A 21,378-nucleotide genomic window follows, 5' to 3' on the forward strand; every position below is an offset into this window, starting at 1 on the left:
GAACGAGAAAAGCAATCCCAGAAATTCCCTGCCCCGAGACCCAGGAACAGGGACCTCAATGGGAACGGGGACCTCAACGGGAACAGGGACCTCAATGGGAACGGGGACCTCAATAGGAACGGGGACCTCAATGGGAACAGAGCTGCTTCTGCTCCCCTTTCCCAATAAACCCACCCTGCCCTGAGACCCAGGGACAGGGACCTCAATGGGAGAAAAGCTGTTTCTTCTCCCTTTTTCCCAAATAAACCCACCCTGCCCCGAGACCGAGGAACAGGGACCTCAATGGGAACAGGGACCTCAATGGGAACAGGGACCTCAATGGAATCAGGGACCTCAATGGGAACAGAGCTCCTTCTGCTCCCCTTTTCCCAACAAACCCTCCCGCTGTTCCTGCTGGAGCTGACAGGGAAGGGGATACCCTCCGGAGGGATCTCTGGCTGCAGCAGGGCCGGCTGTGCCCGGGATGAGCCCCGGGATCGGCCCCGGCTCCGTTCGCTCATCCCTGCGCGTGGGACCGAGTTTGCCGATAAAAATACAGCCCGAGTTATGCTTGGTATGGAACAAGCAGGCAGTAGCTGCCGGAGACTTCACAACATCCCGCTCCTGGCTCGCCTCCAGAGCGCCAAAACAAAACAAAAATTCAGTTGGCATCTCTGCGGATTGAAGCGAGTTTTTCTTTCTGCAGCAATTGCTGAACAAACGTTTCGGTGCCGGTGCCGCCGCCCCCGCCCCTGCGCTCCCTCGAATCATGCGCTGCAAGGAGGGGAACGATGCTCAAGGTCATGGGCATGCTGTGAGCAGAGTGACAGAATCCCAGCAGCACCGAGGCTGGGAAAGCCCTCCCAGACCATGGGAGACAACCTGGGAGCGATCCTCACCGTGTCACCCAGCCCAGAGCGCTGAGTGCCACGTCCAGCCCTTCTTTGGACACATCCAAACCTTCCCTGGACACCTCCAGCCCTTCCTCAGGCACCTCCAGCCCTTCCTCAGACACATCCAGCCTATCCTTGGACACATCCAGCCCTTCCTTGGACACATCCAAACCTTCCCTGGACACCCCCAAGGGTGGGGAAACCACCACCTTCCTGAGCAGCCTCTTCCAATCTTTTCTGTGAATAAATTCTTCCTGAACAAAGCTGCTCATTGCCCATCACTGTCCTCAGTGGTCTCACTGCGCTCTGTGGCCAGTGTGGAGCTCAAGATGTGTTATGGGCCCAGCAGGGCCTGCAGGACTGGGGTGGTTTCTCCAAACCATTCTCTTATCATGCTGGGGGCTGTTGGACCCCCAGGGAGGCGCAGCTTGTACACCTGGGCTGAATTCAACCCCTGACATTGGAAAAGCAAATTCACCTTCTCCCCATCCCAGGCTGCTCCCTTGCACCAGCCAGGAAGGGGCACAACCCAGGAATTGCAGCAGAGGAGGTGAAAAATCCCACAGCCGGGGCCTGAAATGAGGGAATTCAGGGTCTGGCCTCATATTTCTTGTGTGACACAGGACACAAACAATGTGCATCTTCTGCAGGTTTGAGTGTTGCAACTTGACCTTCCAGGTTTGCCTTCAACTGGTTTATTTATTTTCCCAAGAAAAGGCAGGTTTGTTTGAGAGGAAACGAGGTGAAAGCCTGACCTTGCTGAAAGCACTGAGAGTTTGCTATTGATTGCAGCAGAATTAGACATTTACACAGAGTTATAACCAGAGGTTCAGGTCTTGGTTCTTGCTTCTTTGGTGCTTGATGCTTTAAAGGGAGAGACCAAAAATCCTCCAGCCCTTCCCTGCGTGCCCACCATTCATTCCCCCTCCTGCCAGCCCCTTCCTGCCCTCTCTGGAAGCAGCTACACTCCTTGAAGCATGAAATTTTACTGTCCCTATTGCAGCACATGGCTATCATGTCGCTGCTGATCAGAAAAACCCTCCTGTGTTTTCCCTGCACCCAGCCCTTTCCTCTGAGGGCGTTCACAATGTGTGAGCACGGGCACAACTCGAACAATCAATCTCTGTGGAAACCACCCCTGCTCCTGCACAGAGCCCTCCCTGCCCTCCCCCGGCTCTGAGGGCAGAAATGCACCAATTTGGGGGGATTTTCACCCAACAGGAGCCCCCCCAAACGCTGCAACAGCGGCTTTGCAACCCAGACTCCCCGTGCACCCAGAGGAGCTCTTTGTACAGTGTCTTAATCAGTACATAAAGTGCTTTCAGTGAAATGCTGCCTTCTTCTGTCTATTTGTCACAACTGATGCTCTGGTGAGCAGTAAATAGGAAATTTGTTGGCAAATCAGCACTGCCAGCTCGGTTTGCAAGGCGAGGCTGGAACTCTGAGCAGGTCCCCGTCGTGCCTCGTGCTGGACCCTCAGTCCTTGAGGCTCATGAAGTCCTGAAGGCACATAAATCTCTCCTCAACAACCCAGCAAAACCCAGACACAGCGTGGTTATGTAATTCCCAGCACTTCTGATGTTATTAAAAGGGCTGATTAAAGCAATGCATGCGCAAGAATTCCCCATCAGTTTTTGCTGGGAAAGCTCCACACTGAAAACTCGGGGCCTGCGCTGCCCCCCGCCTCCCTCCCCTCATCCCCATCCCCGTTGCACAACGCTGGTTTCATGTTTGCCACCAGACAGTTTGCAGTCAGCCTCACATGGAAAAGAAGGAAGTAACAGTGCCTACATTGCACAGAACTGCAAGCAAACGCCTTTCCAAGAAACTATTAAGCAGTGCTCATTTGAAGTTTAAATGAGGAGGAAAAAAAAAAGCAAAAAAATAAAAAGGAAGACAAACTTGGAAGGATTTTTCTTGGCTCGGAGCTTTTTATGAAATTCAGATTTGAAGTGAGACGTGGCCAGGCAGCAGCAGTGGGGCAGCAGAGGCAGAGTGCAGGCAGGGATGCTCTGACAGAGCTGAGCTCTCCCAGTGCCAATCCCTGCCCTTGTGCCCTGGCAGAGGGCACAGCCTGGCACCCACAGCTCCCCTCTGCCCATCCTGCATGCTCCAGTGCCCATCTCCCCCTCTCCATCCCCTGCTCCATCTCCCTCTCCATCCCCTGCTCCATCCCCTGCTCCATCCCCTGCTCCATCTCCCTCCTCCATCTCCCTGCTCCATCTCCCTCCTCCATCTCCCTGCTCCATCTCCCTCTCCATCCCCTGCTCCATCTCCCTCTCCATCCCCTGCTCCATCTCCCTCTCCATCCCCTGCTCCACCCCCTGCTCCACCCCCTGCTCCATCCCCTGCTCCATCTCCCCCTCTCCATCTCCCTGCTCCATCTCCCTCCTCCATCTCCCCCTCTCCATCTCCCCCTCTCCATCTCTCTGCTCCATCTCCCCCTCTCCGTCCCGCAGCGCTCCCGGGGTTGGTTTTGGCCGCCGGTCCCGGTGCCCGGGATGCTGGCGGGGGTCCCGGGGCTGCCGGTCCCGGTGCCCGGGGATGCTGGCAGGGCACCCGGCGGCGCTGGGCGCTCTCAATCGGCTCCTTTGTGCCGCACACAGCCGCGATTGTTCCTCGGGAGCTTTGCATGGACGAGCCGCTGTCCCCCCCGGCGGCTTCAGACACCCTTGATGTCGGAATAAAAATTAAAGCAACAGCGTTGGGATTTTCAAATACACATCCCTGGGATTCATTCTTTAGAACATTTCTCATTTTTCGAGGCAGGGAGATAAGACTCCTCCGGAAAAAAAAAAAATCTCTTTGCCCATCTAAATTCTCCCCATTACTGAGCAAATGGTTTGCAACAACAAATTTATTCCGCAGCGTCTCCTGTGCTCTTTTTTGTTTGAAAAAGGCACAAACAGATTGTGATTTTCTCTAACAGATTCACCATCTGGGAAATTTTTCATGCAACTCTTTTCCTCACTGGGAGCAAGTTACTCAGAGGGGAATTCCCAGCAGAGAGCAGGCTCTGAAGGGATGGGTCGTTCATTTAATTAGCATGCATAATCTGGATGTCCTTACTCAGGCAAAACTCTCACCAGGGCCAATGGGAGATTTATTTCTTTTTTTCAAGAACCAGCTAAGGCCTTTGGTATTTGTCTCTTGGTGTTGCATCCAGTGTTTTCCTTGCAGGGAGAAGCTGGCTTTTGGCTGCATTCGGGGCTGTGATTTACTACAGCCTTGTGCCTCCAAGGTCAGGCCGTGTCACAAGGCTGAGCCTGGCAGCAGCAGCTCCCTCTCACACACTTCCCCAGCCCAGGGAACATCCCACGTTTTGGGGTGGAGGTCAGCGGGGGAAGAGGCTCTGCAGAGCCTCACAGAGAAGTGCCCAGTTCCCTGTGCAAGGCATGGGGTGGTTTTTGTTTGTTTTTTCCTCTGCAGATGAATTTATCCCTTGGGAAGATGCAGGAAGGGCAGGGATGCTCCTTTCATCTGCTCCTGTGGGACACCAGCCCTGATGGCAGCTCGGAGCAGACCCCACTGCCCAGCTCTGCTCCCACCTCAGCCCAGCTCTGAGAGCTGCACAAGCAGATCTTACACTGAGCAATTCTCACTGGCTCATTACTGGACCAAACTTCGCTTTGAACTGACGGTTTCTGGGCACGACGAGTGCTTTGAAGCAGGGAGACAAAATTAGTGCAGAGAGTTGGCAGGTGAAGAAATGACAGGGTAGTTTGTTTTTTTTTCTTTCCCCCAGCAGCAGAGCTGTCCAGGAGCTATGGAAACCTTGTTTGGCTAAATAAAAACGCAGAAAGATAACAAGGCTTCATATTTTCCAGCAACGTGTTTGCTGGAACAGCGTTCTATCTGTGTGTGCTGGAGGCTCCAGAACAGGCAAAGCTGTTCCTGAAGGGAAATGTGCTGTGCTGTTCTCCACAACTGGAAGTAAACACTGTCTCCCACCTCCCCAGGAGGGAGGGAAATCAAGCCAAAGATGTAGGAGAACCCTGGGAAGAATTGCAGTGAGCCTGCAGGCAGGTGAGGCTGGTTTCCTCTCCGGTCTGTTTTTGGGACTTGCAGCTATAATCTGGGACAAAACTTGGCCCCAAAGCTCCCTCTAGGAACTGGGCAAACAAGTTCTTCCCCAGGGGAAGGCAAAGGCTCGATATTCACATAACACTGAAAGTGAAAATACATCCATCCTTATCCAAATCCTGCTCTCTCTCAGAAACCTCCTTCCCCTTCAAGTTCTCCCCTGTGACTCTTCAGCTCTCGGGGTAACAGAAAGGAGCATTTCCTACCCACATGGGGATGGTGGGCTGCCCCAGCCACACAAATGTGTCTCCAGCTTGGTCTGTGATGGTCCTGTCCACCACTGTGGTTCTCCAAAACCATGTGGTGCTCCATGGGCTCCAGCTTTGCCAGGACTCTGGAGCAAAGTCCTGTCCAGCATCTTCATGCTGTTGAGCATCACTGTAGTACTTTCCACACAAGGCTAATGGGAATTACAGTGTCCACCACAGAAGGAATATTCCTTAATCCCACAGGAGGCATCACAACTGTGTCCTGAAACCACAGCTCTGCTCAGCAAGCTCAGCTCCAGCAGGGAAAGGAGGAAAGGCAGCATCTCCCAGGAATGAACTGCTGAGCCCTCAGTGGGAAGTGACAGCTCCTCCCATCCCCTCCACCCTGCATTGCTCTGTTTTGGAGAATCACAAAATCATTAATTTTGAAAAAGACCTCCAAGATCAAGCCCAACCTTGAGCCTGACCTGTGCTCCCCCCCTGCCATCCCACCACCAGGACATCCCCACAACCACCACGAGAAGAGGAAAAGGAAATCCTTCCTTTTTCTTCCCAACCCATCCACCAACATGTTAACAACCCAAGTTTAATGTAGGTGGCATGTTTCATACAGAATCTTACAGGCACCCAAAACACCAGCTGGTGCCATGTTCTGGGGAGTTAACGAGGTGAAACTCCAACACTTCAGGCTCCTTCCAACGTTCCCAGGCTGAACATCGGGCCCAAGGCGGCTTCGCCACCTCACGGCTCCCCAGGGATCCCCCAAACTCCTGCCAAACCCTGGAGCCAGCAGGACTCACCCTCCAAAGGGTCTGGGATGGCTCTGCAATGCTCACACTCTCCCAAATCAGTATTTCTGGTATTTTTCCTGTTTTTAACCCACCGTGTGGAATGGCAATGTTTAAAGACCAGACATGGAAAGAAAGGAACAATCCAGACAAACCATCTGCTCTCGCTGTTCAAGATGGGATCTGCATGAAGGAATGATGAAAATTGCAGTAATTTTTGAGTTAAAGCCATTTATATCTTTAATAGACTTAATATATTTTAAAGCCTGATCCATTCCTCCTAACACTGAATTTGGAAAGAGTGAAATACCCAAAAGAACATGAAATTCCCCAACGAGGCACAGTTTGCAAGAACCTGCTCAACATGAAATATTTCCGGCAAATATCATCTTGAAAAGCAGAAAGTTCAACTTCCCCTGTTTCCTTACTTGTAATCTACAATGTTTTGTGTGTCCCTCTATTAATAATGCCAGGTTTTTCAATGAAATTAAAGGGGAGGAAAAGCTCAACTTATTCTTTGCATAAACTTGATACAACATTTAGTCTGCCTCTTCCTCCCTCCCTCAGTTGTGGTTTGGCTCCCTTTCAGCTTCTAAGAAAGTTTTGGAATCTCAATTCTGCAAGAAAGAAATACTTTGGCAAAATAATCCTGAAAGCTTTTTAAAAAAAATTAAAACCAATGAATTTACATTCTGAACCATTCCCAAGATCTTACTTACTCTACAACCTCCTGGGGATGTTGTGAGGTTTAATTAGCTCCAGTTGGAAAAGGCTTTGAAGAGGAACAGTGCCAAATATTGCTCCACTCAGGTAGAGCTAAAATGTCTAAATTATTACATCATAAAACAAATAATTTGAAAATTAATTCCTCTTCCTTGCCAGCGTGATTTCACAGGGGCTTCACTTCCCTGGCCTGCTGGTAGGATCACACCACCAAGGTGTCCCAGTGCTGGTAACAACCAAAAATCAGAGATTTTGAACATCATGGTGCCTTTGAGGCCACCTCAATTATTTAATTTTGGTGTTGTCTAACTCTGTCTGCCACAGGAGATCCTCGAGGCACTCTCAGTGCAGGTACTTGGCCACCTTTGGAGAAGATGCTGGAGAGTCCCTGAGCTGAAGCAGCTCAGCCCCAGGGCCTCTCTGGAGGAACATCTGGGCATTTGGCACAGGTTGTTTTTTGGGATTTAACAAGGACACGTCCTTCTTCCTCAGAAATCTGAGCAGCACACATGGGTTTACTGAGGGGAGGTGTAAAAGTGAGGCTCAACCTCCTGCTCACCAAGGACGTGATAATGACCCAGGGGTCCCAAAATGAGATTTGAATGCTCTGTGACACCGAGGTTTTGCTCAGCATCAGTCACTTACCCACACCTACACTTGGCAAGGGTCTCCCAGCCCCCAGGAGTGACCTTGTGAGGCTCCAGATCCCCCCATGGCAGCTGCTCAGCAAGGGACAGCTCAAAAAAGCCTCACTCAGGCTGTCATATTTATGGAATAAAGCAGTTGGCCCGCAGTCAAATTACAAGTGATGAAAAAGGTTGTGAGACTCCTTGTACCCACCAGCTCCTTTGTTCCTTGACCAAATTAGCGCGGCAAGAACCACCTGCTATTCATGTGTTAATCGCATGATCGCTGCTCGCCTCGCGGGCGCACACACATCAAAGCCGGCGGTGTCACCCTGTTCCTGTGGGGGTTTTCAAAGAACACCGTGAAACCACAGAAGTTCACGACCTGCCGACAGCCCAGGCCTTCATCTCCTCAAACCACCCCAGGTTTGCCCAAGCAGTTGAGTGTGTCCATCACAGAGGAGCAGGCAGGCACAGGACCGCAAATCACCACAAAATCACCACAAATCTTCGCTTTTTTACCCAAGGAGCGCTGAAATTCAGCCACTCCCAGGTGAAACCAGGTCCCACAGCCCAAGGAGAGTCCCAGCTACTCTGCCAGGGCTGTTTGCTGTGGGCTGTGCCAGGTTTTCTGCAGGAAATGTGGATTGCAGGCACCTGAGAGCGTCCCCAGCCCGCGATGCTCGGGGCTGGCAGCTGGGCTGGGCACTGCTGGGAGCTCCCTGCACACAGAATGAGCTGCAGCTCACCCCTGCAGGACACCCAGCAGCCCAGAACAAACCCAGAAAAGGCTCTGGGAGCTCTCTGTTGGGAGGAAAGTTCCAGACACCAGTTTGTGACAGATGCTGATGCGGCATCTTCGCTGCAGAAAGAGCCTTTGGCTCTCTTGGGGCTTATCTAAAGTTCACACCAGTGTGGTCATTATTTATTCAGCTCTGCTGTTCAGCTGCATTATCTGTAACGCTCCATAATGAGAGAGTTTTGGGGAGTGCTTCAGCTTTGGGCTCCACACAGAAATTTCTCTATTTTCTATCCACAAGCTTCCAAACCAAAAGTCTGCACCACCACAAGCTGAAATGGGAAGGCTCTTTCTCTGTGTGCAACTGGAACTCACAGCTCTGACCAAGGAGGTGATAAAAAACCAGTTATGTAATTTCACTCTCACTTATTTCCCTATGATTGACCCCGAAGATCTTGTGGAGGGAGGGAAAAAGTTTCTGCATAATTTTTTACCAGCTTGTTTTCAAACAGTTCCTTAAAGAATGCAGGGAAAAAGGCAATATTCCATCATAAGGCAAAAAAAAAAACAAACAAAAGCAGAATAAAAATAAACTTTAGGCCAGCTTCTGGGCTCCATAAATAGAGTTACTTAACTGACTGCACAGTGACATCTTAGATCAAGACCAGTAGAACTGAGCTTAAAATTCAGCTGCCTTTTTGAGCTGTGGGTAACAAACCCTCTGCAGTGACCCTCCTCTCCCTGCTGCAGAGGTAGAACAATTTGTGTCACTTCAGAGAACAATTATTGCCAGCTCAGGCTGCACTCAGCTTCCCATCTCTCCTAGGTAAGACAGTCTCACCTCATTGTGCTCCCAGAGACAGAAGAATCTCTGTGAGAAAGCCGGAACTAATCAATTCAGGGGAAAGTAGAAGCAAATGCCAGGGTCTGAACACTGAGGATCATTGCAATGGGTCCCCCTTAATCACTGCAAAATGAGAACATATCTGCCGTGACTGGGAATTGCAGGAGCACATGATAGCAAGCCCTGCTCCCATCCCTCCTGTGGATTTGTGCTGTTAGGGAAAGACTCAATTACTCAGCACTAAATGCCTGAAAAGGACAAAGCCACTCAAAGCTACATAATCACCTTAAAGTGGATGAAACAGGAGAGTGGGGCAAGTGTATGTCTTGCATAAATCTAAAAATAAAAGAGGAAAAAAATCCCAAAGCCCTACAGTCTGCTGAATTTTGGGCCCAGATTCTTATTGGGAATATGCAAAATAAAAACCTACAAGATGCTTATTACATGCCTGAGACATTAAGGAACATTTTTAGGAAAATGGTGAAGGTGGATTAAGAGTGTGGAGTCAAAAATAATCTGGCTTCTGTCCTCCAGATAAATCCTGCATTTTTCATGGCCACAGAAATACAGGAATAGGAGCAAAATAGGTTCTTACAGATTAAAAGAAACTTGCACTGTGCAAAGAATAAAACACCCAGCCAAGAGTTGCACTTTGATAATCAAAATGGCACCTCGACCACCAAAAGAGATACAAACTCCAGAGACAAGCACGTTAATTTATCCACAAAAATTACCACTGAGAAATAAATTAATTTATATTAGAAAAAAAAAAAAAAAAGAAAGAAGAGGATGTTGACACATTTCGGGGCCGGAAGAAAAGTCACCTCCTGATCCCACATGCGTTTGGTTTTATTTACATATCCACAAAGACCATGAAACACCAGCCCAGGCCCCCCACCAGCAGCATGGTCACATGGATCCCGTAGATGAGCAGTTCATTCATGAGGCTGAAGTCCACCCTCCTCCTCCCCAGCAGCAGCAGGATGATGGAGAGTTTGTACTGGAAGCGCAGGAAGATGCGGATGCCGAGGTACTGAAGGCAAAACAAGATCGACAGAGCCACCCAGAGGATGGAGGTGAAGAGGCTGCAGCTGAAGTACAGCAGGAAGCGGATGAAGCCGTACATCCATCGCGACTTGAGATAGATGTCGAAGTTGTTGTACTTGGTGCGCACCAGGTGCGCGCTGCGCACGGGGCCGCAGGCGGAGTGCAGGCAGGTGGTGTGCGGGCCGTGGAACGAGCGCACCCGCCGCGGAATGGGGATCACCGGCATCGGGCCCCGCCCCGCGCTGCCCGCCCCAGGCCGCCCCCGGGGCTCATATCAGGCGGCAGCGGGACAGCCGGGCACGGCTAACCCCGGCCTGGACGGCCGCCGAGGGACGCACCTGCGGGGAGACACAGCCAGGGTCGGGTTGGTGCTGAGAAACAACACAGGCAAGAGACATTTTATGGAAATAACACAGACAATAGGAAGTTTCAGTTGTCCTGAAACTGCTCAACAGCTTCAGGAAATAAGTGAAAGTATCCCGGCCAATTTCAGTATCAGCGCTCCCTTACAACTGAAAGAAAAAACAATACAAAGTTTCAGTTGTCCTGAAGCTGCTGAATAGAGCAGCTTATCCCAGCTGGAATAGAGCAACTTATCCTGGCCGATTTCAGCATCAGCACACCCTTTCCAAACCTCAGTTTCTTCCCTTAAAACATCTTTGTTTCGAAGAAGAAACAATAATGTTTTGGTTCTCCTATAGCTGCTCGACAGAGCAACTTATCCCAGCCAATTTCAGTATCAGTGTTCCCTTACAATTGCTTTCCAAACCTCAGCTTCTTCTCCTAAAACATCTTTTGAAGAAGAAACAATAGAAACTTTTGGTTCTCCTGAAGCTGCTCAACAGAGCAACTTATGCCAGCTGGAATAGAGCAACTTATCCCAGCTGATTTCAGTATCAGCACACCCTTTCCAAACCTCAGCTTCTTCCCTTAAAACACCTTTGTTTCAAAGAAGAAACAATAGAAAGTTTCAGTTGTCCTGAAGCTGCTGAATAGAGCAGCTTATCCCAGTTGGAATAGAGCAACTCATGCCGGCCAATTTCAGTATTAGCGCTCCCTTACAACTGCATTCCAAATCTCAGCTTCTTCCCCTAAAACATCTTTGTTTTGAAGAAGAACAAATAGAAAGGTTCAGTTCTCCTGAAACTGCTGAATAGAGCAGCTTATCCCAGCTGGAATAGAGCAACTTATCCTGGCCAATTTCAGCATCAGCACACCCTTTCCAAACCTCAGTTTCTTCCCTTAAAACATCTTTGTTTCAAAGAAGAAACAATGAAGTTTCAGTTCTCCTGAAGCTGCTCAACAGAGCAACTTATCCCAGCTGGAATAGAGCAACTTATCGTAGCCAATTTCAGTATCAGCACACCCTTACAACTGCTTTCCAAACCTCAGCTTCTTCCCTTAAAACATCTTTGTTTTGAACAAGAATCTCAGGGAGAAAGCTGGAATGAACCAATTCAGGGGAAAGCAGAAGCAAATCCCAGGATCTGAACACTGAGGATCACTGCAATGGGTCCCCCTTAATCACTGCAAAATAAGAACTTATTTGCCTTCTCTTTGCTTCTTATTCCTCACACAAATACACTCTATTTCCATGCCACATTCCAAATAAATTCCCCAGCCAGCACCACTTGTAGCCTGTTATAAACTTTATCTCATGCTCACAATTACCAGGCCTCTCCTCAAGCATGAATTTTTAAGCCCATAAAGATACTAAAAAGAATCCAGCACTCAGCAATATATGGATTCCAGCTTGTGATCCATGCTGGGAACAATTGGGGAGCTGCTATTCAATGCCAGTGTTAAGGCAGCAAAGAGGTTTGGTCTGAAATTATCCTAGATAATTCACAGATCATTCCTCATCTAACAGCCACCCTCAAGAGCCCACCCACCTGAGCAATAATATTCATGTGAGAGCAGCAATATTAAAGTATTTGCATGGGGTCACATTTCCTTTAAAAAGAAAATAAAAAAGAATTCTCTGAGTACTTTCGCAAGTGGATTCCAGATCTGTGCTCATTTCCAAACTTGGCAAAGCTTCACCAAATAAACAAACTGAAAATAATGGAAGGTCTGGGCAGAACAATGAGGCAATCATGTTTTTCACACTCCACAGGATGTACCTCCCCCGGCTCAGGCCAGCCCTGTGCTCTCACTGTCACTGCAAGGCACTTTCAAAGGCATCCACCAGTTTATTCCTCCCCTCGGGGACCTGCAGAGATAAGTGAAATTATCTTGATCTTCTGCAGTGTTTAGGATTTATAATGCTAACATCCTTCCCCACAGCCATTGTTGTTGTGTGAGTGATGAGCAGGAGCCTCTGAGCTGCTCTCTGCTTCACCCCAGGCTTCGGATGGGCCAGATTCCGGGAATTATGAAATGACAATGCACTCATCAGATAGTGCTGGAAAACAACAGGGACTTCCCCAGACTCCTTGCACACCCAAGTGTTCAGATCCAGGCAGATCTTTCCTTTGTTGAACCCAAAATCTGACTGTTCTTCCAATTAAAACTAATTCAAAAATTACGTCAAGAATTCTTCAGTTTCATTACTAACAGAACTAACCACAGAGCAAATGATAAAACTGCAGGAAATTGTAGATTTGACACCAAAATCCTTCTCTGATTCAATGTGTATCAGTGGGGGACTCTCTGCCTGCTTCCTGCCTCAAATTCCATGGAAATGGAAATTCCAGCTCTGATCTCTCAGCTCAGCCTCATGTTCCAATTCCTTTCTGCCCTTACAGAAATGTGAGGCAGTACTGGCTCTAAATGGATCAGGGACTCCCAAAAAGGAGTAAGGGCTAAATTATCATTTAAGGAATTTAGGAAACCAAGGGTTCTCCTCAATCATCACAGACACAATCATAATTCTGGGTGCCTCTTGCCCTATTTCCTGTCTGGAGTCAGGAAATGCCAATCAGAAATGTGGATTTTGCAAGGCTCTGAACCAAACCTGCCTAAACCCAACCCAGTTCTGCAGCATGTGACCCCACACACTTCCCACATGATGGCTCTGAGCTGCTCACAGTTGGCTCCCAGAGATATTTTTGGAGGACTAAACCAAGACAGGTCAAAAATCCCATTTTTGGCATTCCATTCCTGACAATTCAGCCTCTCCTTGAAACTTCCCTCTCAAACTTTTCTAGAAAAACTCTTGCATAGTTTCTGTGCCCACCACGGGAACAAACAGCCTCTGGTGGGTTCATGCCCTTTGGATGAACTCAAATATCAGCACTGGAACACTGGGAGGACAAAACAAACTCTGAATTTTTACATTTTAGGGGTGCTGCCATCCAGCTCGCTGCCGCTCTGGGATGCCACTGAATCCTTGGAACAAAAGAGTGAAGTTTTCCTGTGACACCTTCTAGGAAGAGCAACAGAAACTGCTGAGGTGCTTCATAAACTCACAACCCTCTGCACAGCAGCTGATCTAAAAGACAAAACAACACAGTCATTTTCAATTTGTGCATTAACATGCTCACAATTCAGGCTTCTCCTCAAGCATGAATTTTCAAGCTCATGAAGAGCTCTAAAAAGAGCCCAGCACTCAGGAAAATATGGATTCCAGTTTGTGAACAATCAGGGAGCTGCCACTCAATGCCAGGACAGGAAATCTTGTGCTGCTCACCTTGCCCTGCCACAGCCTGCCCCGGGGCACGTGGAACACCATGCAGGGAGCACAGACTTTCCAAACTGAATATGGAACAGCAGATGCTGCCCTGGCAGGGTGGGCAGGCCCTGGCACAGGTGCCCAGAGCAGCTGAGGGTGCCCCTGGATCCCTGGCAGTGCCCAAGGCCAGGCTGGACAGGGCTTGGGGCAGCCTGGGACAGTGGAGGTGTCCCTGCCATGGAGGGGTGGGATGGGGTCAGTTTTTGACTCCCTTCCAACTCAAAACATGCAGTGATTCTGTGATCCTCCATGGAAGGGCTGGGATGGGGTCAGTTTTTGACTCCCTTCCAACCCAAACTCTCAGTGATTCTGTGATCCTCCATGGAAGGGCTGGGATGGGGTCAGTTTTTAACTCCCTTCCAACCCAAACTCTCAGTGATTCTGTGATCCTCCATGGAAGGGCTGGGATGGGGTCAGTTTTTAACTCCCTTCCAACCCAAACTCTCAGTGATTCTGTGATCCTCCATGGAAGGGCTGGGATGGGGTCAGTTTTTAACTCCCTTCCAACCCAAACTCTCAGTGATTCTGTGATCATCCCCCAGCCCGGATTTATGCCCACACAAAGCCCTGGACACCCCCTCCATCATTTCGGGGCCGGCTGGGTCATTCCGGGGCACCACTGGAGGCTCCCCCGGCACCACGCACCGGAGGCGCCTCCAGGCCGTTACAACGCCCAGAACTCTCCGTTCCCCGGAGTTTCCCGTCCCTCTCCGTTACAGGGGCTGGGTGGGGAGCAGCGGGCGGGATCTCCGCGCACACCGGGCAGGACCCGCCGGGCTCGGGGCACTCCCGGTGCACACCGGCAGCTCTGACCCGCCCGCGGCTGCCGGGACGCTCCGGCGGGCCCCGAGAGCTCCGGGAGGGCCGCACGGGCTGGGGGACAATGACAAATAAAGGTGAGAGCCGAGAGACGAGCGCCGGGAAGGGCGGAAACACCGACTCCGCCTACCCCACACCGAGCCGGCACCGAGCCCGACCGGCCCGCGGCGGGAGCTGCGCAGGGAGCCCGGCCTGGCCTTCCCCGGCAGCCGCGCACGGCCGCCATTCCCCCCGGGAAACGGGGACCCCCGGGCCCGGCGGGCACTGAGCGAGCGCTGCCGCACCACCGGGCCCCGGGGCGGAGCTGCCGCCGCCGCAGGGCGAGGCCCGGGCCCCGCCGCCCGCCGGGCCGTGCCCCGCACTCACCGTGGTGCCCATGGCCGCGCCGGGCCCGGGCGGAGCGAGGCCCGGGCCGCCGGGCGCCCGCTCTGCGCATGTGCGGGGGCGGCTCCGGTTCCTCCGGTTCCGGCGGCGGCGGCGGGCGGGGAGCGGCGGCGCGCGGTGATGGCGTCATCGCGCCGCCGGGCCGGAAGTGGCGGGGACGCGTTGCCTTGGCAACCGGGGCCAGTCGGGCCTGGTCACACCGGAGGGGTCACAGCGGGGGTCACACCGGAGGGGTCACACCGGGATTACACCGGGGATTACACAGAGGAGGTCACGCGGGGGTTACACCGGGGGTCGCACTGAGGGGTCAAACCGGGAGGGAGTCACACCGGAGGTCACACAGGGAGTCACACCGGGGGTCACACCAGGAGTCATACCGGGGGTCACTCTAGGGGTCACACTGGGGGTCACACCGGGGGTCACACGGGGGCTGAGGTGCCATGTCCAGAGTAACCAGAGCAGCAAACCAGAGCTGTCCAGAGAGTCCCCAAAAGACCCAAAAAGTTCCTTAAAATCAAAACAGGTGGAGAAAAATTCAAAGAAATATAAAGGGAAGGAAAACAACTTCCTCCCTGCTGTTTCCCCTTAGATTGAATTAAGAATTCTTCTCCATAAACTTTGGCATTGGCTCCCTGCCCCGCTTTCTGTCTAGGCAGTGTCATGGTGCACAAACATTAAATAATAATAACCCAGCCATCTGTCACCTCTCAGAGCTGCTGCTCGGCACAGGCCAAACCCTCCCAGTGTCCCAGAGCTCCTGCCGGGCCCTTCCCCTGCCCTGCAGGGCAGTTTGATCCTGAAATGCCAGAGGGAATTCTGGATAAAGGAATTCTGGGGAGTTCTCCCTGGAAATTGGCATCTCCACGTCCCCAGGCCCCTCCTGTGGCAGGAGAAGGGGATGTGAGGAGCTGATAAATTTCCCCCATAGCTTGGAACTGGGAGCAGCTGTTTGGTCACTTGTAGAAGCAGCAGAGCCACCCATGTTCCATTTATTCCCTCTGCCATTCCTTGCGACTGGAGCCATAACCCAGGGACGGGAATTTCAGCCCAAGCAGCAAAATTATGAGGGCATTTTGCTTGGGGAATCACGAGGGTGCTGCTGAATGGAAGTGTGGCACTGGGAGCTCCTGCTGTCCTGCACGAATCCCTTGGGTGGGAAAGGTCTTTCCTACCCTGCAGAAAACCCCAGGGAGTTCCACTGAGTGACCCCACAACCCAAACACGTGTGAGCACCATTGCCAAGGCTGACACTTCTCGTTTTTATGTCAGTGTGACCTTCAGCTCACGGCCAGGCTGGCCTGGTCTCATGGAAGGTGTGGAAGTGGGTGGAATGAGAGGAGGTTTTCAGTCCCTTCCAACCCAAACCATTCCCTGATTCTGTGCCAACAATCAGCACAACCCAATTCAATTCTCAATTTTTGACCTCTGTGCTGCTGAAATGCTCCATAAACAAGGGAATGCCCCGAGGTCAGCAGGAATGGCAGCTTTGACATTGAGGGAGATCAGACCCTGAGGGAGGGCTGGGAGCTGAGCCCGCAGGGACCCCGCCCACAGCCCTCAGGGCTGTATTTCTTCCCCGTGCTAATTTTCCTAAAGACACAACTCATATTCCTGTTGATTGAACAGTTTTGTGCTGACAGCGTTGGAGATTTGTGGTGGAACTCATCACCAGCCCCGAGAGCGGCCCATCCGTCCCCGTCAGCGCCACCAACCAGGCCTCGGGTGTTTTATGGCCCTCTCTGAAGACAAACACACACATTTATATGTCACTTGTTGCAATATAAATGCTAACTTGTACTCCTTTCAAAACTTTTAATGAATTGTGCACATTTTGCAAGATTTATAGCGGGAAGCGGACGGCTCAAAATATTGCTTTGAACATATTTGTCACTTTGGCAACAGAACAAAAAAATCTGGAAGATACTGCCTTTAGAAATAAATCATAAATATGTGTATCTTAAAAGAGTTTATTTTGGTCATTAATAGTTGATGCTCCCCCCCCCCACCCGGTGCAGGATTTAAAGTTAAATTATGCAAAATCAAAAACAAACCTTATAATACTTAATCAAACATGCATAAAACTGTCAGGGCACAATAAATTCTCTCAATTAACTTGCTTCAGATTGTGATTGCATTTACTAATTTAATCAACACTAGAATAATTTGGAGGCTGGGTAATGATGAATTGCTGTGGTGCTGCACGTGAAGGGCTGCTGAGGTGGTGTGCTGAGGCAGGAATGCAAGAAATGCCTTTGACGCTGAGGGCAAAAAACTGCAGCTGAGTTGTCACATTCATTTTATAATGAAAACATCTTTTTCTGCCCATTTGGAGGGGGATTTTTGCCAGCAAACACCCGTCATGGACAGCCCTTGTGTGGATGGATGGCTCCAGTGTTAGGCCATGGAGTCAATCTCATTTCAGCCTGAGATGAGTGAAGGAGCCAAACCTGCAGAGTTTTCCCTCCCCATTTTTGAGTCATTTTGTGAGTGTGATCTTTCCCTGGGGGCACTGACCTCCAGCCCTGCTGCCTTCAGCCTGCTCAGGTCATTTAGGCTGGAGCTGGAGTAACAGCCCTGCAATATTGAGATGTCCTTTAGCTCAGTCCTTTTGCACTTTGAATGGATCTGCACTTGCAATAAAATGGGCCTGACCCCTGCCTAGGAAAGCTTTCAATACCATTACTTGTGGAGAGCTAAACATTACACTTCTGCAGGCGTAAGCAAGGTTTTATGGAGAGGTTCTCATTACACGTTCATGTGAAGGAGGCTTTAAGGTGTATTCAACCCTATAAAATACCTGAACCTCAGGAAAATCACACCCATATTTAGTCTTTAACCTTTCCATACCTGTTTTACAAAAACTAACAATGTCCACCTAGCTGCTGGGGGAATGAACTCATTGCAAGACTCTCCTCCTCTCTCTTTCTCCCTATCTCTGAAAAATATACTTTCCACATTCTAACTGACCATTTTGGCCACCTTTTATTTGAAATGGAGATTGTGCTTTATAAATATCTGGCACTCAGCACAATTTGGTCCCCAGCAGAAATCAGTAAATAAAAATCCATATGCTCAAGTGAATATCCAGAAAAACAGTTAACACGTTTCCTTGGGTGACCCAGAAGCAATTACTTCCCCATCAATTCCATGGCCATGTAGACATCCGTAATTCTTCAGGGTTTAAAGATAATAAAGTGTTAACATGGTGTTTTCCAAGCATTCACTGCTGCCTTCCAGTCATATCCAAAAGCACCATTCAAAACCAGCAGCATCCTAAACTCCCTTGGGTTTTGCTGAGCAAGAAATAAAACAAATGAAGGAATTAACTTTTTCCTTTTCCTTAAAGGAGATTTAGGGTTGAGTCTGGCCCTTAAATTTTCAATGTAGCCGATCCTCCTTGCAAATCTTAAGTGCAAAACTTGTGAAATATTTTTTCCTTGTTACTTCTTTCCAGATCTCATTTCGTGGCTAGAAATGTCAGCTTGATCTCATCTAGTGGCTTGAAATGTCAGTTTGAGGTGATTTGCATTGGTAAATAATAATGCAGCCCATTAGACTAACCAAATAAAAAGACATGTAGCAGAAAGTGGAGCTAATTCCCAGCTCTGCAGCCCTGGAGCAGCACTCTGAGCCCCTGGCTCTCCCAGCTCCCCAGGGCTGCAGAGTTTTGGGGTGTTATTTGGGGTTTGGAAGCTTTGCATCCCGAGGGAGTGAGGGATGCACAGAGCAGCAAACCCTGCAGGCTGGGGAGCAGCAGTGCCAGCACAGATGGTTGGGTTGTGGAGCTCAGCAAGGCCAGGCTGCCGTGTCCCTGCAGGAATCCTCCTCCTGGAAGGGTTTTATGGATATATATTTTACAGGTGACTTGCAAAATATAAAACTAGAGCAGTCTGCAGTTTCTAAAGAAATAAATGATTGGTGTGAGGCTCGCTGAGACAGTAATGTTTGATGTATTCCATCTACGTGACACCTCAGGCTGCTTTTGGGCATAATAATCAGCTGCTGCTCTGAAAACAAACCAGGGGATGCTTGGGGGGCCAGAAATCTGCTCCCTCCCTGCTGCAGGGATCAGGACAGGGAGGGAAAGCCTGGTGTCAGTGTGGGTGGGATCTCAGAGGACCCACAAAATGTTGATGCACATAAAAAATGTGTGTTGTCCTATAGCAGGGACACTTTACCCCAAAAGACAGAGCCTTGCTGGGCTGGCTGTTCCCTCACCTCTGGAAAATGGGAATGTGGTTATTTTAAAGATGCTGGAGTCATGGAAAGATTCCTGCTGGCCTGCGGGGGCTGGAGCAGGAGCCAGCTGCACACATATGGAGAGTGAGTAACTGTCTCTAAAACAAATGAAAATAGAATGGGATGCTTTGCCAGGGACAGAATTCCTGCCAAAGCTTGTTGCTGCATCATGTTGGCGAGTCCTGATCTGGCTGATGTCAGAAAGTGCTTATTATGCAGAAAACTCTTGAGGAGAAGTGTCATTATTGCCTTCTGTTCCTTTGTAGGCTGGGTCTAATTTAAGCAGAAGCAGTAAAACCCAATCCATCCCTGCCTGGTGGAGCTGAGCTTTGGTGGGATGGCTGAGAAAGCCTCCCAAACCCTCTGGCTCCGCAAAGTGCTTCTCTAAGGGTGATATTTCAGGTCAGAGGAACAGCTTTTCTCTGGGAAGCTCAGTGCCCTGATTTTCCATTCATCAATACTATATCAGTCATATCATGTGCAGATGAGTCCTGTTAAACTCATTGCACAGATGAGTCCATCAGGACCCTCCGATGTGGATGAGATTTGTCTGCTCTGGGGTCACTTTAGCCACAACAACCTCCTCTTGTGTCACCCACAGTGCAGGGTGACAGGAGAGAGCAGGGACAAACCTTGGCTTGGCAAAGGGGTTTGTGCCTGAGCTCTGAATCAATGAACTTACCTGCCCTGGGCATTGGCCAAGTGTCAGATTTGGGGACAGCATTCAGTTCCCTGGGATCAATGGAAGGCCGAGTTTTTCTGTGTTTCCAAGGCTTCATTCCTTAGAAACATTCCTGAGCATCAGTCAGTGTCAAGTCCTCACTGCCTGAGATTAACCGTGAAGGCATCACTGTGAGCACTAGAGGGTCCACTGGGCCAGGAACCCAAAACACCCCGTGCTTTTTGATGGGGTGCTCTAAATACATCTCTAATAATCTAATTTTAATGTGCATTACTGTAAGAGCTCTTTTTAAAATTATTATTTTTTCAAAACCCATAGGGAAGAGCAGCATCCCTGCACCCCAAACTCCCCGGGCAGCATCTCCCGTGTGGGGCGGGGGTCAGCCCCGATGGCCGGGGCATGGGCAGCCCCCCAGGGTCCCCGCAGCCCCCAGGGTCCCCGAGGGTCCCCGGCCGGGCTGTGCCTGCGGTCACACCCCACGAGGCGGTGCTCCTGCCCCAGGGATGCTGCGGCTGCCGCGCCGCAGCCGGCAGGGAGCGGCGGGGAGGGGAAAACCAACTCCGAAACCTTGGAAGCTTCGAATTCAGGGCAAAACCTCTCCCCCGAGGCTCTCTGGGTGTGAAGCAGGGATGTCCCCCTTGTCCCGTTCTCCCTGATCCATCCAAGCCGCGGGATGGAGCGGTGCCATCACAGGGAACTCCTCCTGCATCCTCTGTGCTGGACCCTCCATCCTCCACTGCAGCCCCTGAGACTTCTCCACCTCTGGTTTTGGGGGGATAAACCAAAGTCTCACATTTCTGTGGGGTAAGCTGCATCCTTTTTCTCTCTTGCTAAATGGAATTTTGTCCCTGTGTTCCCACAGGAATTGGCACTGGCAATCCAAGAGGTCTGAGGAAAGGTTTGGCTGCAATCTGGAAAAATGCTTTGCTGACAGTTTGAGAGAAACTTCTGGTGCTCAAAAGCTTTTCAGAGTCTTTTTGGCATTGATTATGCATAGATTGTGTAGTACAAAGGAGAAAATGGCTCTCCAACATCAAACAGTAGCAAAATCCATATCAATAAAAATCATTGAGGAAAAGGAACAAAGTGTTTATAAGACAAAACTGTCTTCAAATGTATCAAGAACTATTTTCAAACTGGGAGAAATCATTGCAAGGAAATAAAGCTGATTTTGGTGTAGATCACAGCCCTCTCCTTATGTGGATCTCCATGGCAAAATTGCCCCTCCACAAATAATATGATATATATTTTATAACCACAGGAAGCACAGGGGGAAGAGGTGAGAACATTGCTTCCAAAAATGCCACACTGAGGGTCACCCAAGGGATTTATTTTGCTGGAGTGTCTCTGCCAGGATGAATCCTGCTCCTTGCTCCCTAACTTTCTGTAATTCACTTCCAGCCTGTAACTTACTGGTGCAACTCTTCCCATTTTGCTGGGAAGAACATGAAGGAGACAAAAAACCCAAAGCCCTCATCAATCACAGCCTGGCTCCTGGTACAATTAGCAAGTTCTATTATCTTAAGAATGACACTTGTAGCACGGAGCAAAGCCAGGCGCACCCAATATTCTAATTCTGCATGGAAAAAAGGGAAGGCTTGAATTGCATTAGCATTGCATTAGATTCCCATGACTTTTTATATCAGCACT

The 21,378-nt window shown here is 50.0% G+C and overlaps 1 protein-coding gene across 1 annotated transcript; it reads right to left on the reverse strand.

Moving 5' to 3' along the window:
- Positions 1-9,684: 9,684 nt before the first annotated feature.
- Positions 9,685-14,891, reverse strand: TMEM250 (transmembrane protein 250). The gene is made up of 3 exons (XM_054284463.1): positions 14,790-14,891; positions 13,209-13,364; positions 9,685-10,269 (listed from the first exon to the last, which is right to left on the reverse strand). The coding sequence occupies exon 3, from the start codon at positions 10,155-10,157 to the stop codon at positions 9,738-9,740; it is 420 nt and encodes a 139-aa protein (XP_054140438.1). The 5' UTR covers positions 10,158-10,269; positions 13,209-13,364; positions 14,790-14,891; the 3' UTR covers positions 9,685-9,737.
- Positions 14,892-21,378: the final 6,487 nt, after the last annotated feature.

This window comes from Melozone crissalis, unplaced genomic scaffold (genome assembly GCF_028551555.1).
Source record: "Melozone crissalis strain CALT ecotype California unplaced genomic scaffold, PUWL_Pcris_2 ptg000041l_1, whole genome shotgun sequence".
In the NCBI taxonomy this organism is placed as follows: Eukaryota; Metazoa; Chordata; class Aves; order Passeriformes; family Passerellidae; genus Melozone; species Melozone crissalis.

Excerpts from the sequence above, each read along its gene's own strand:
- TMEM250 (XM_054284463.1), bottom strand. The coding sequence starts at position 10,157 with ATGCCGGTGATCCCCATTCCGCGGCGGGTGCGCTCGTTCCACGGCCCG.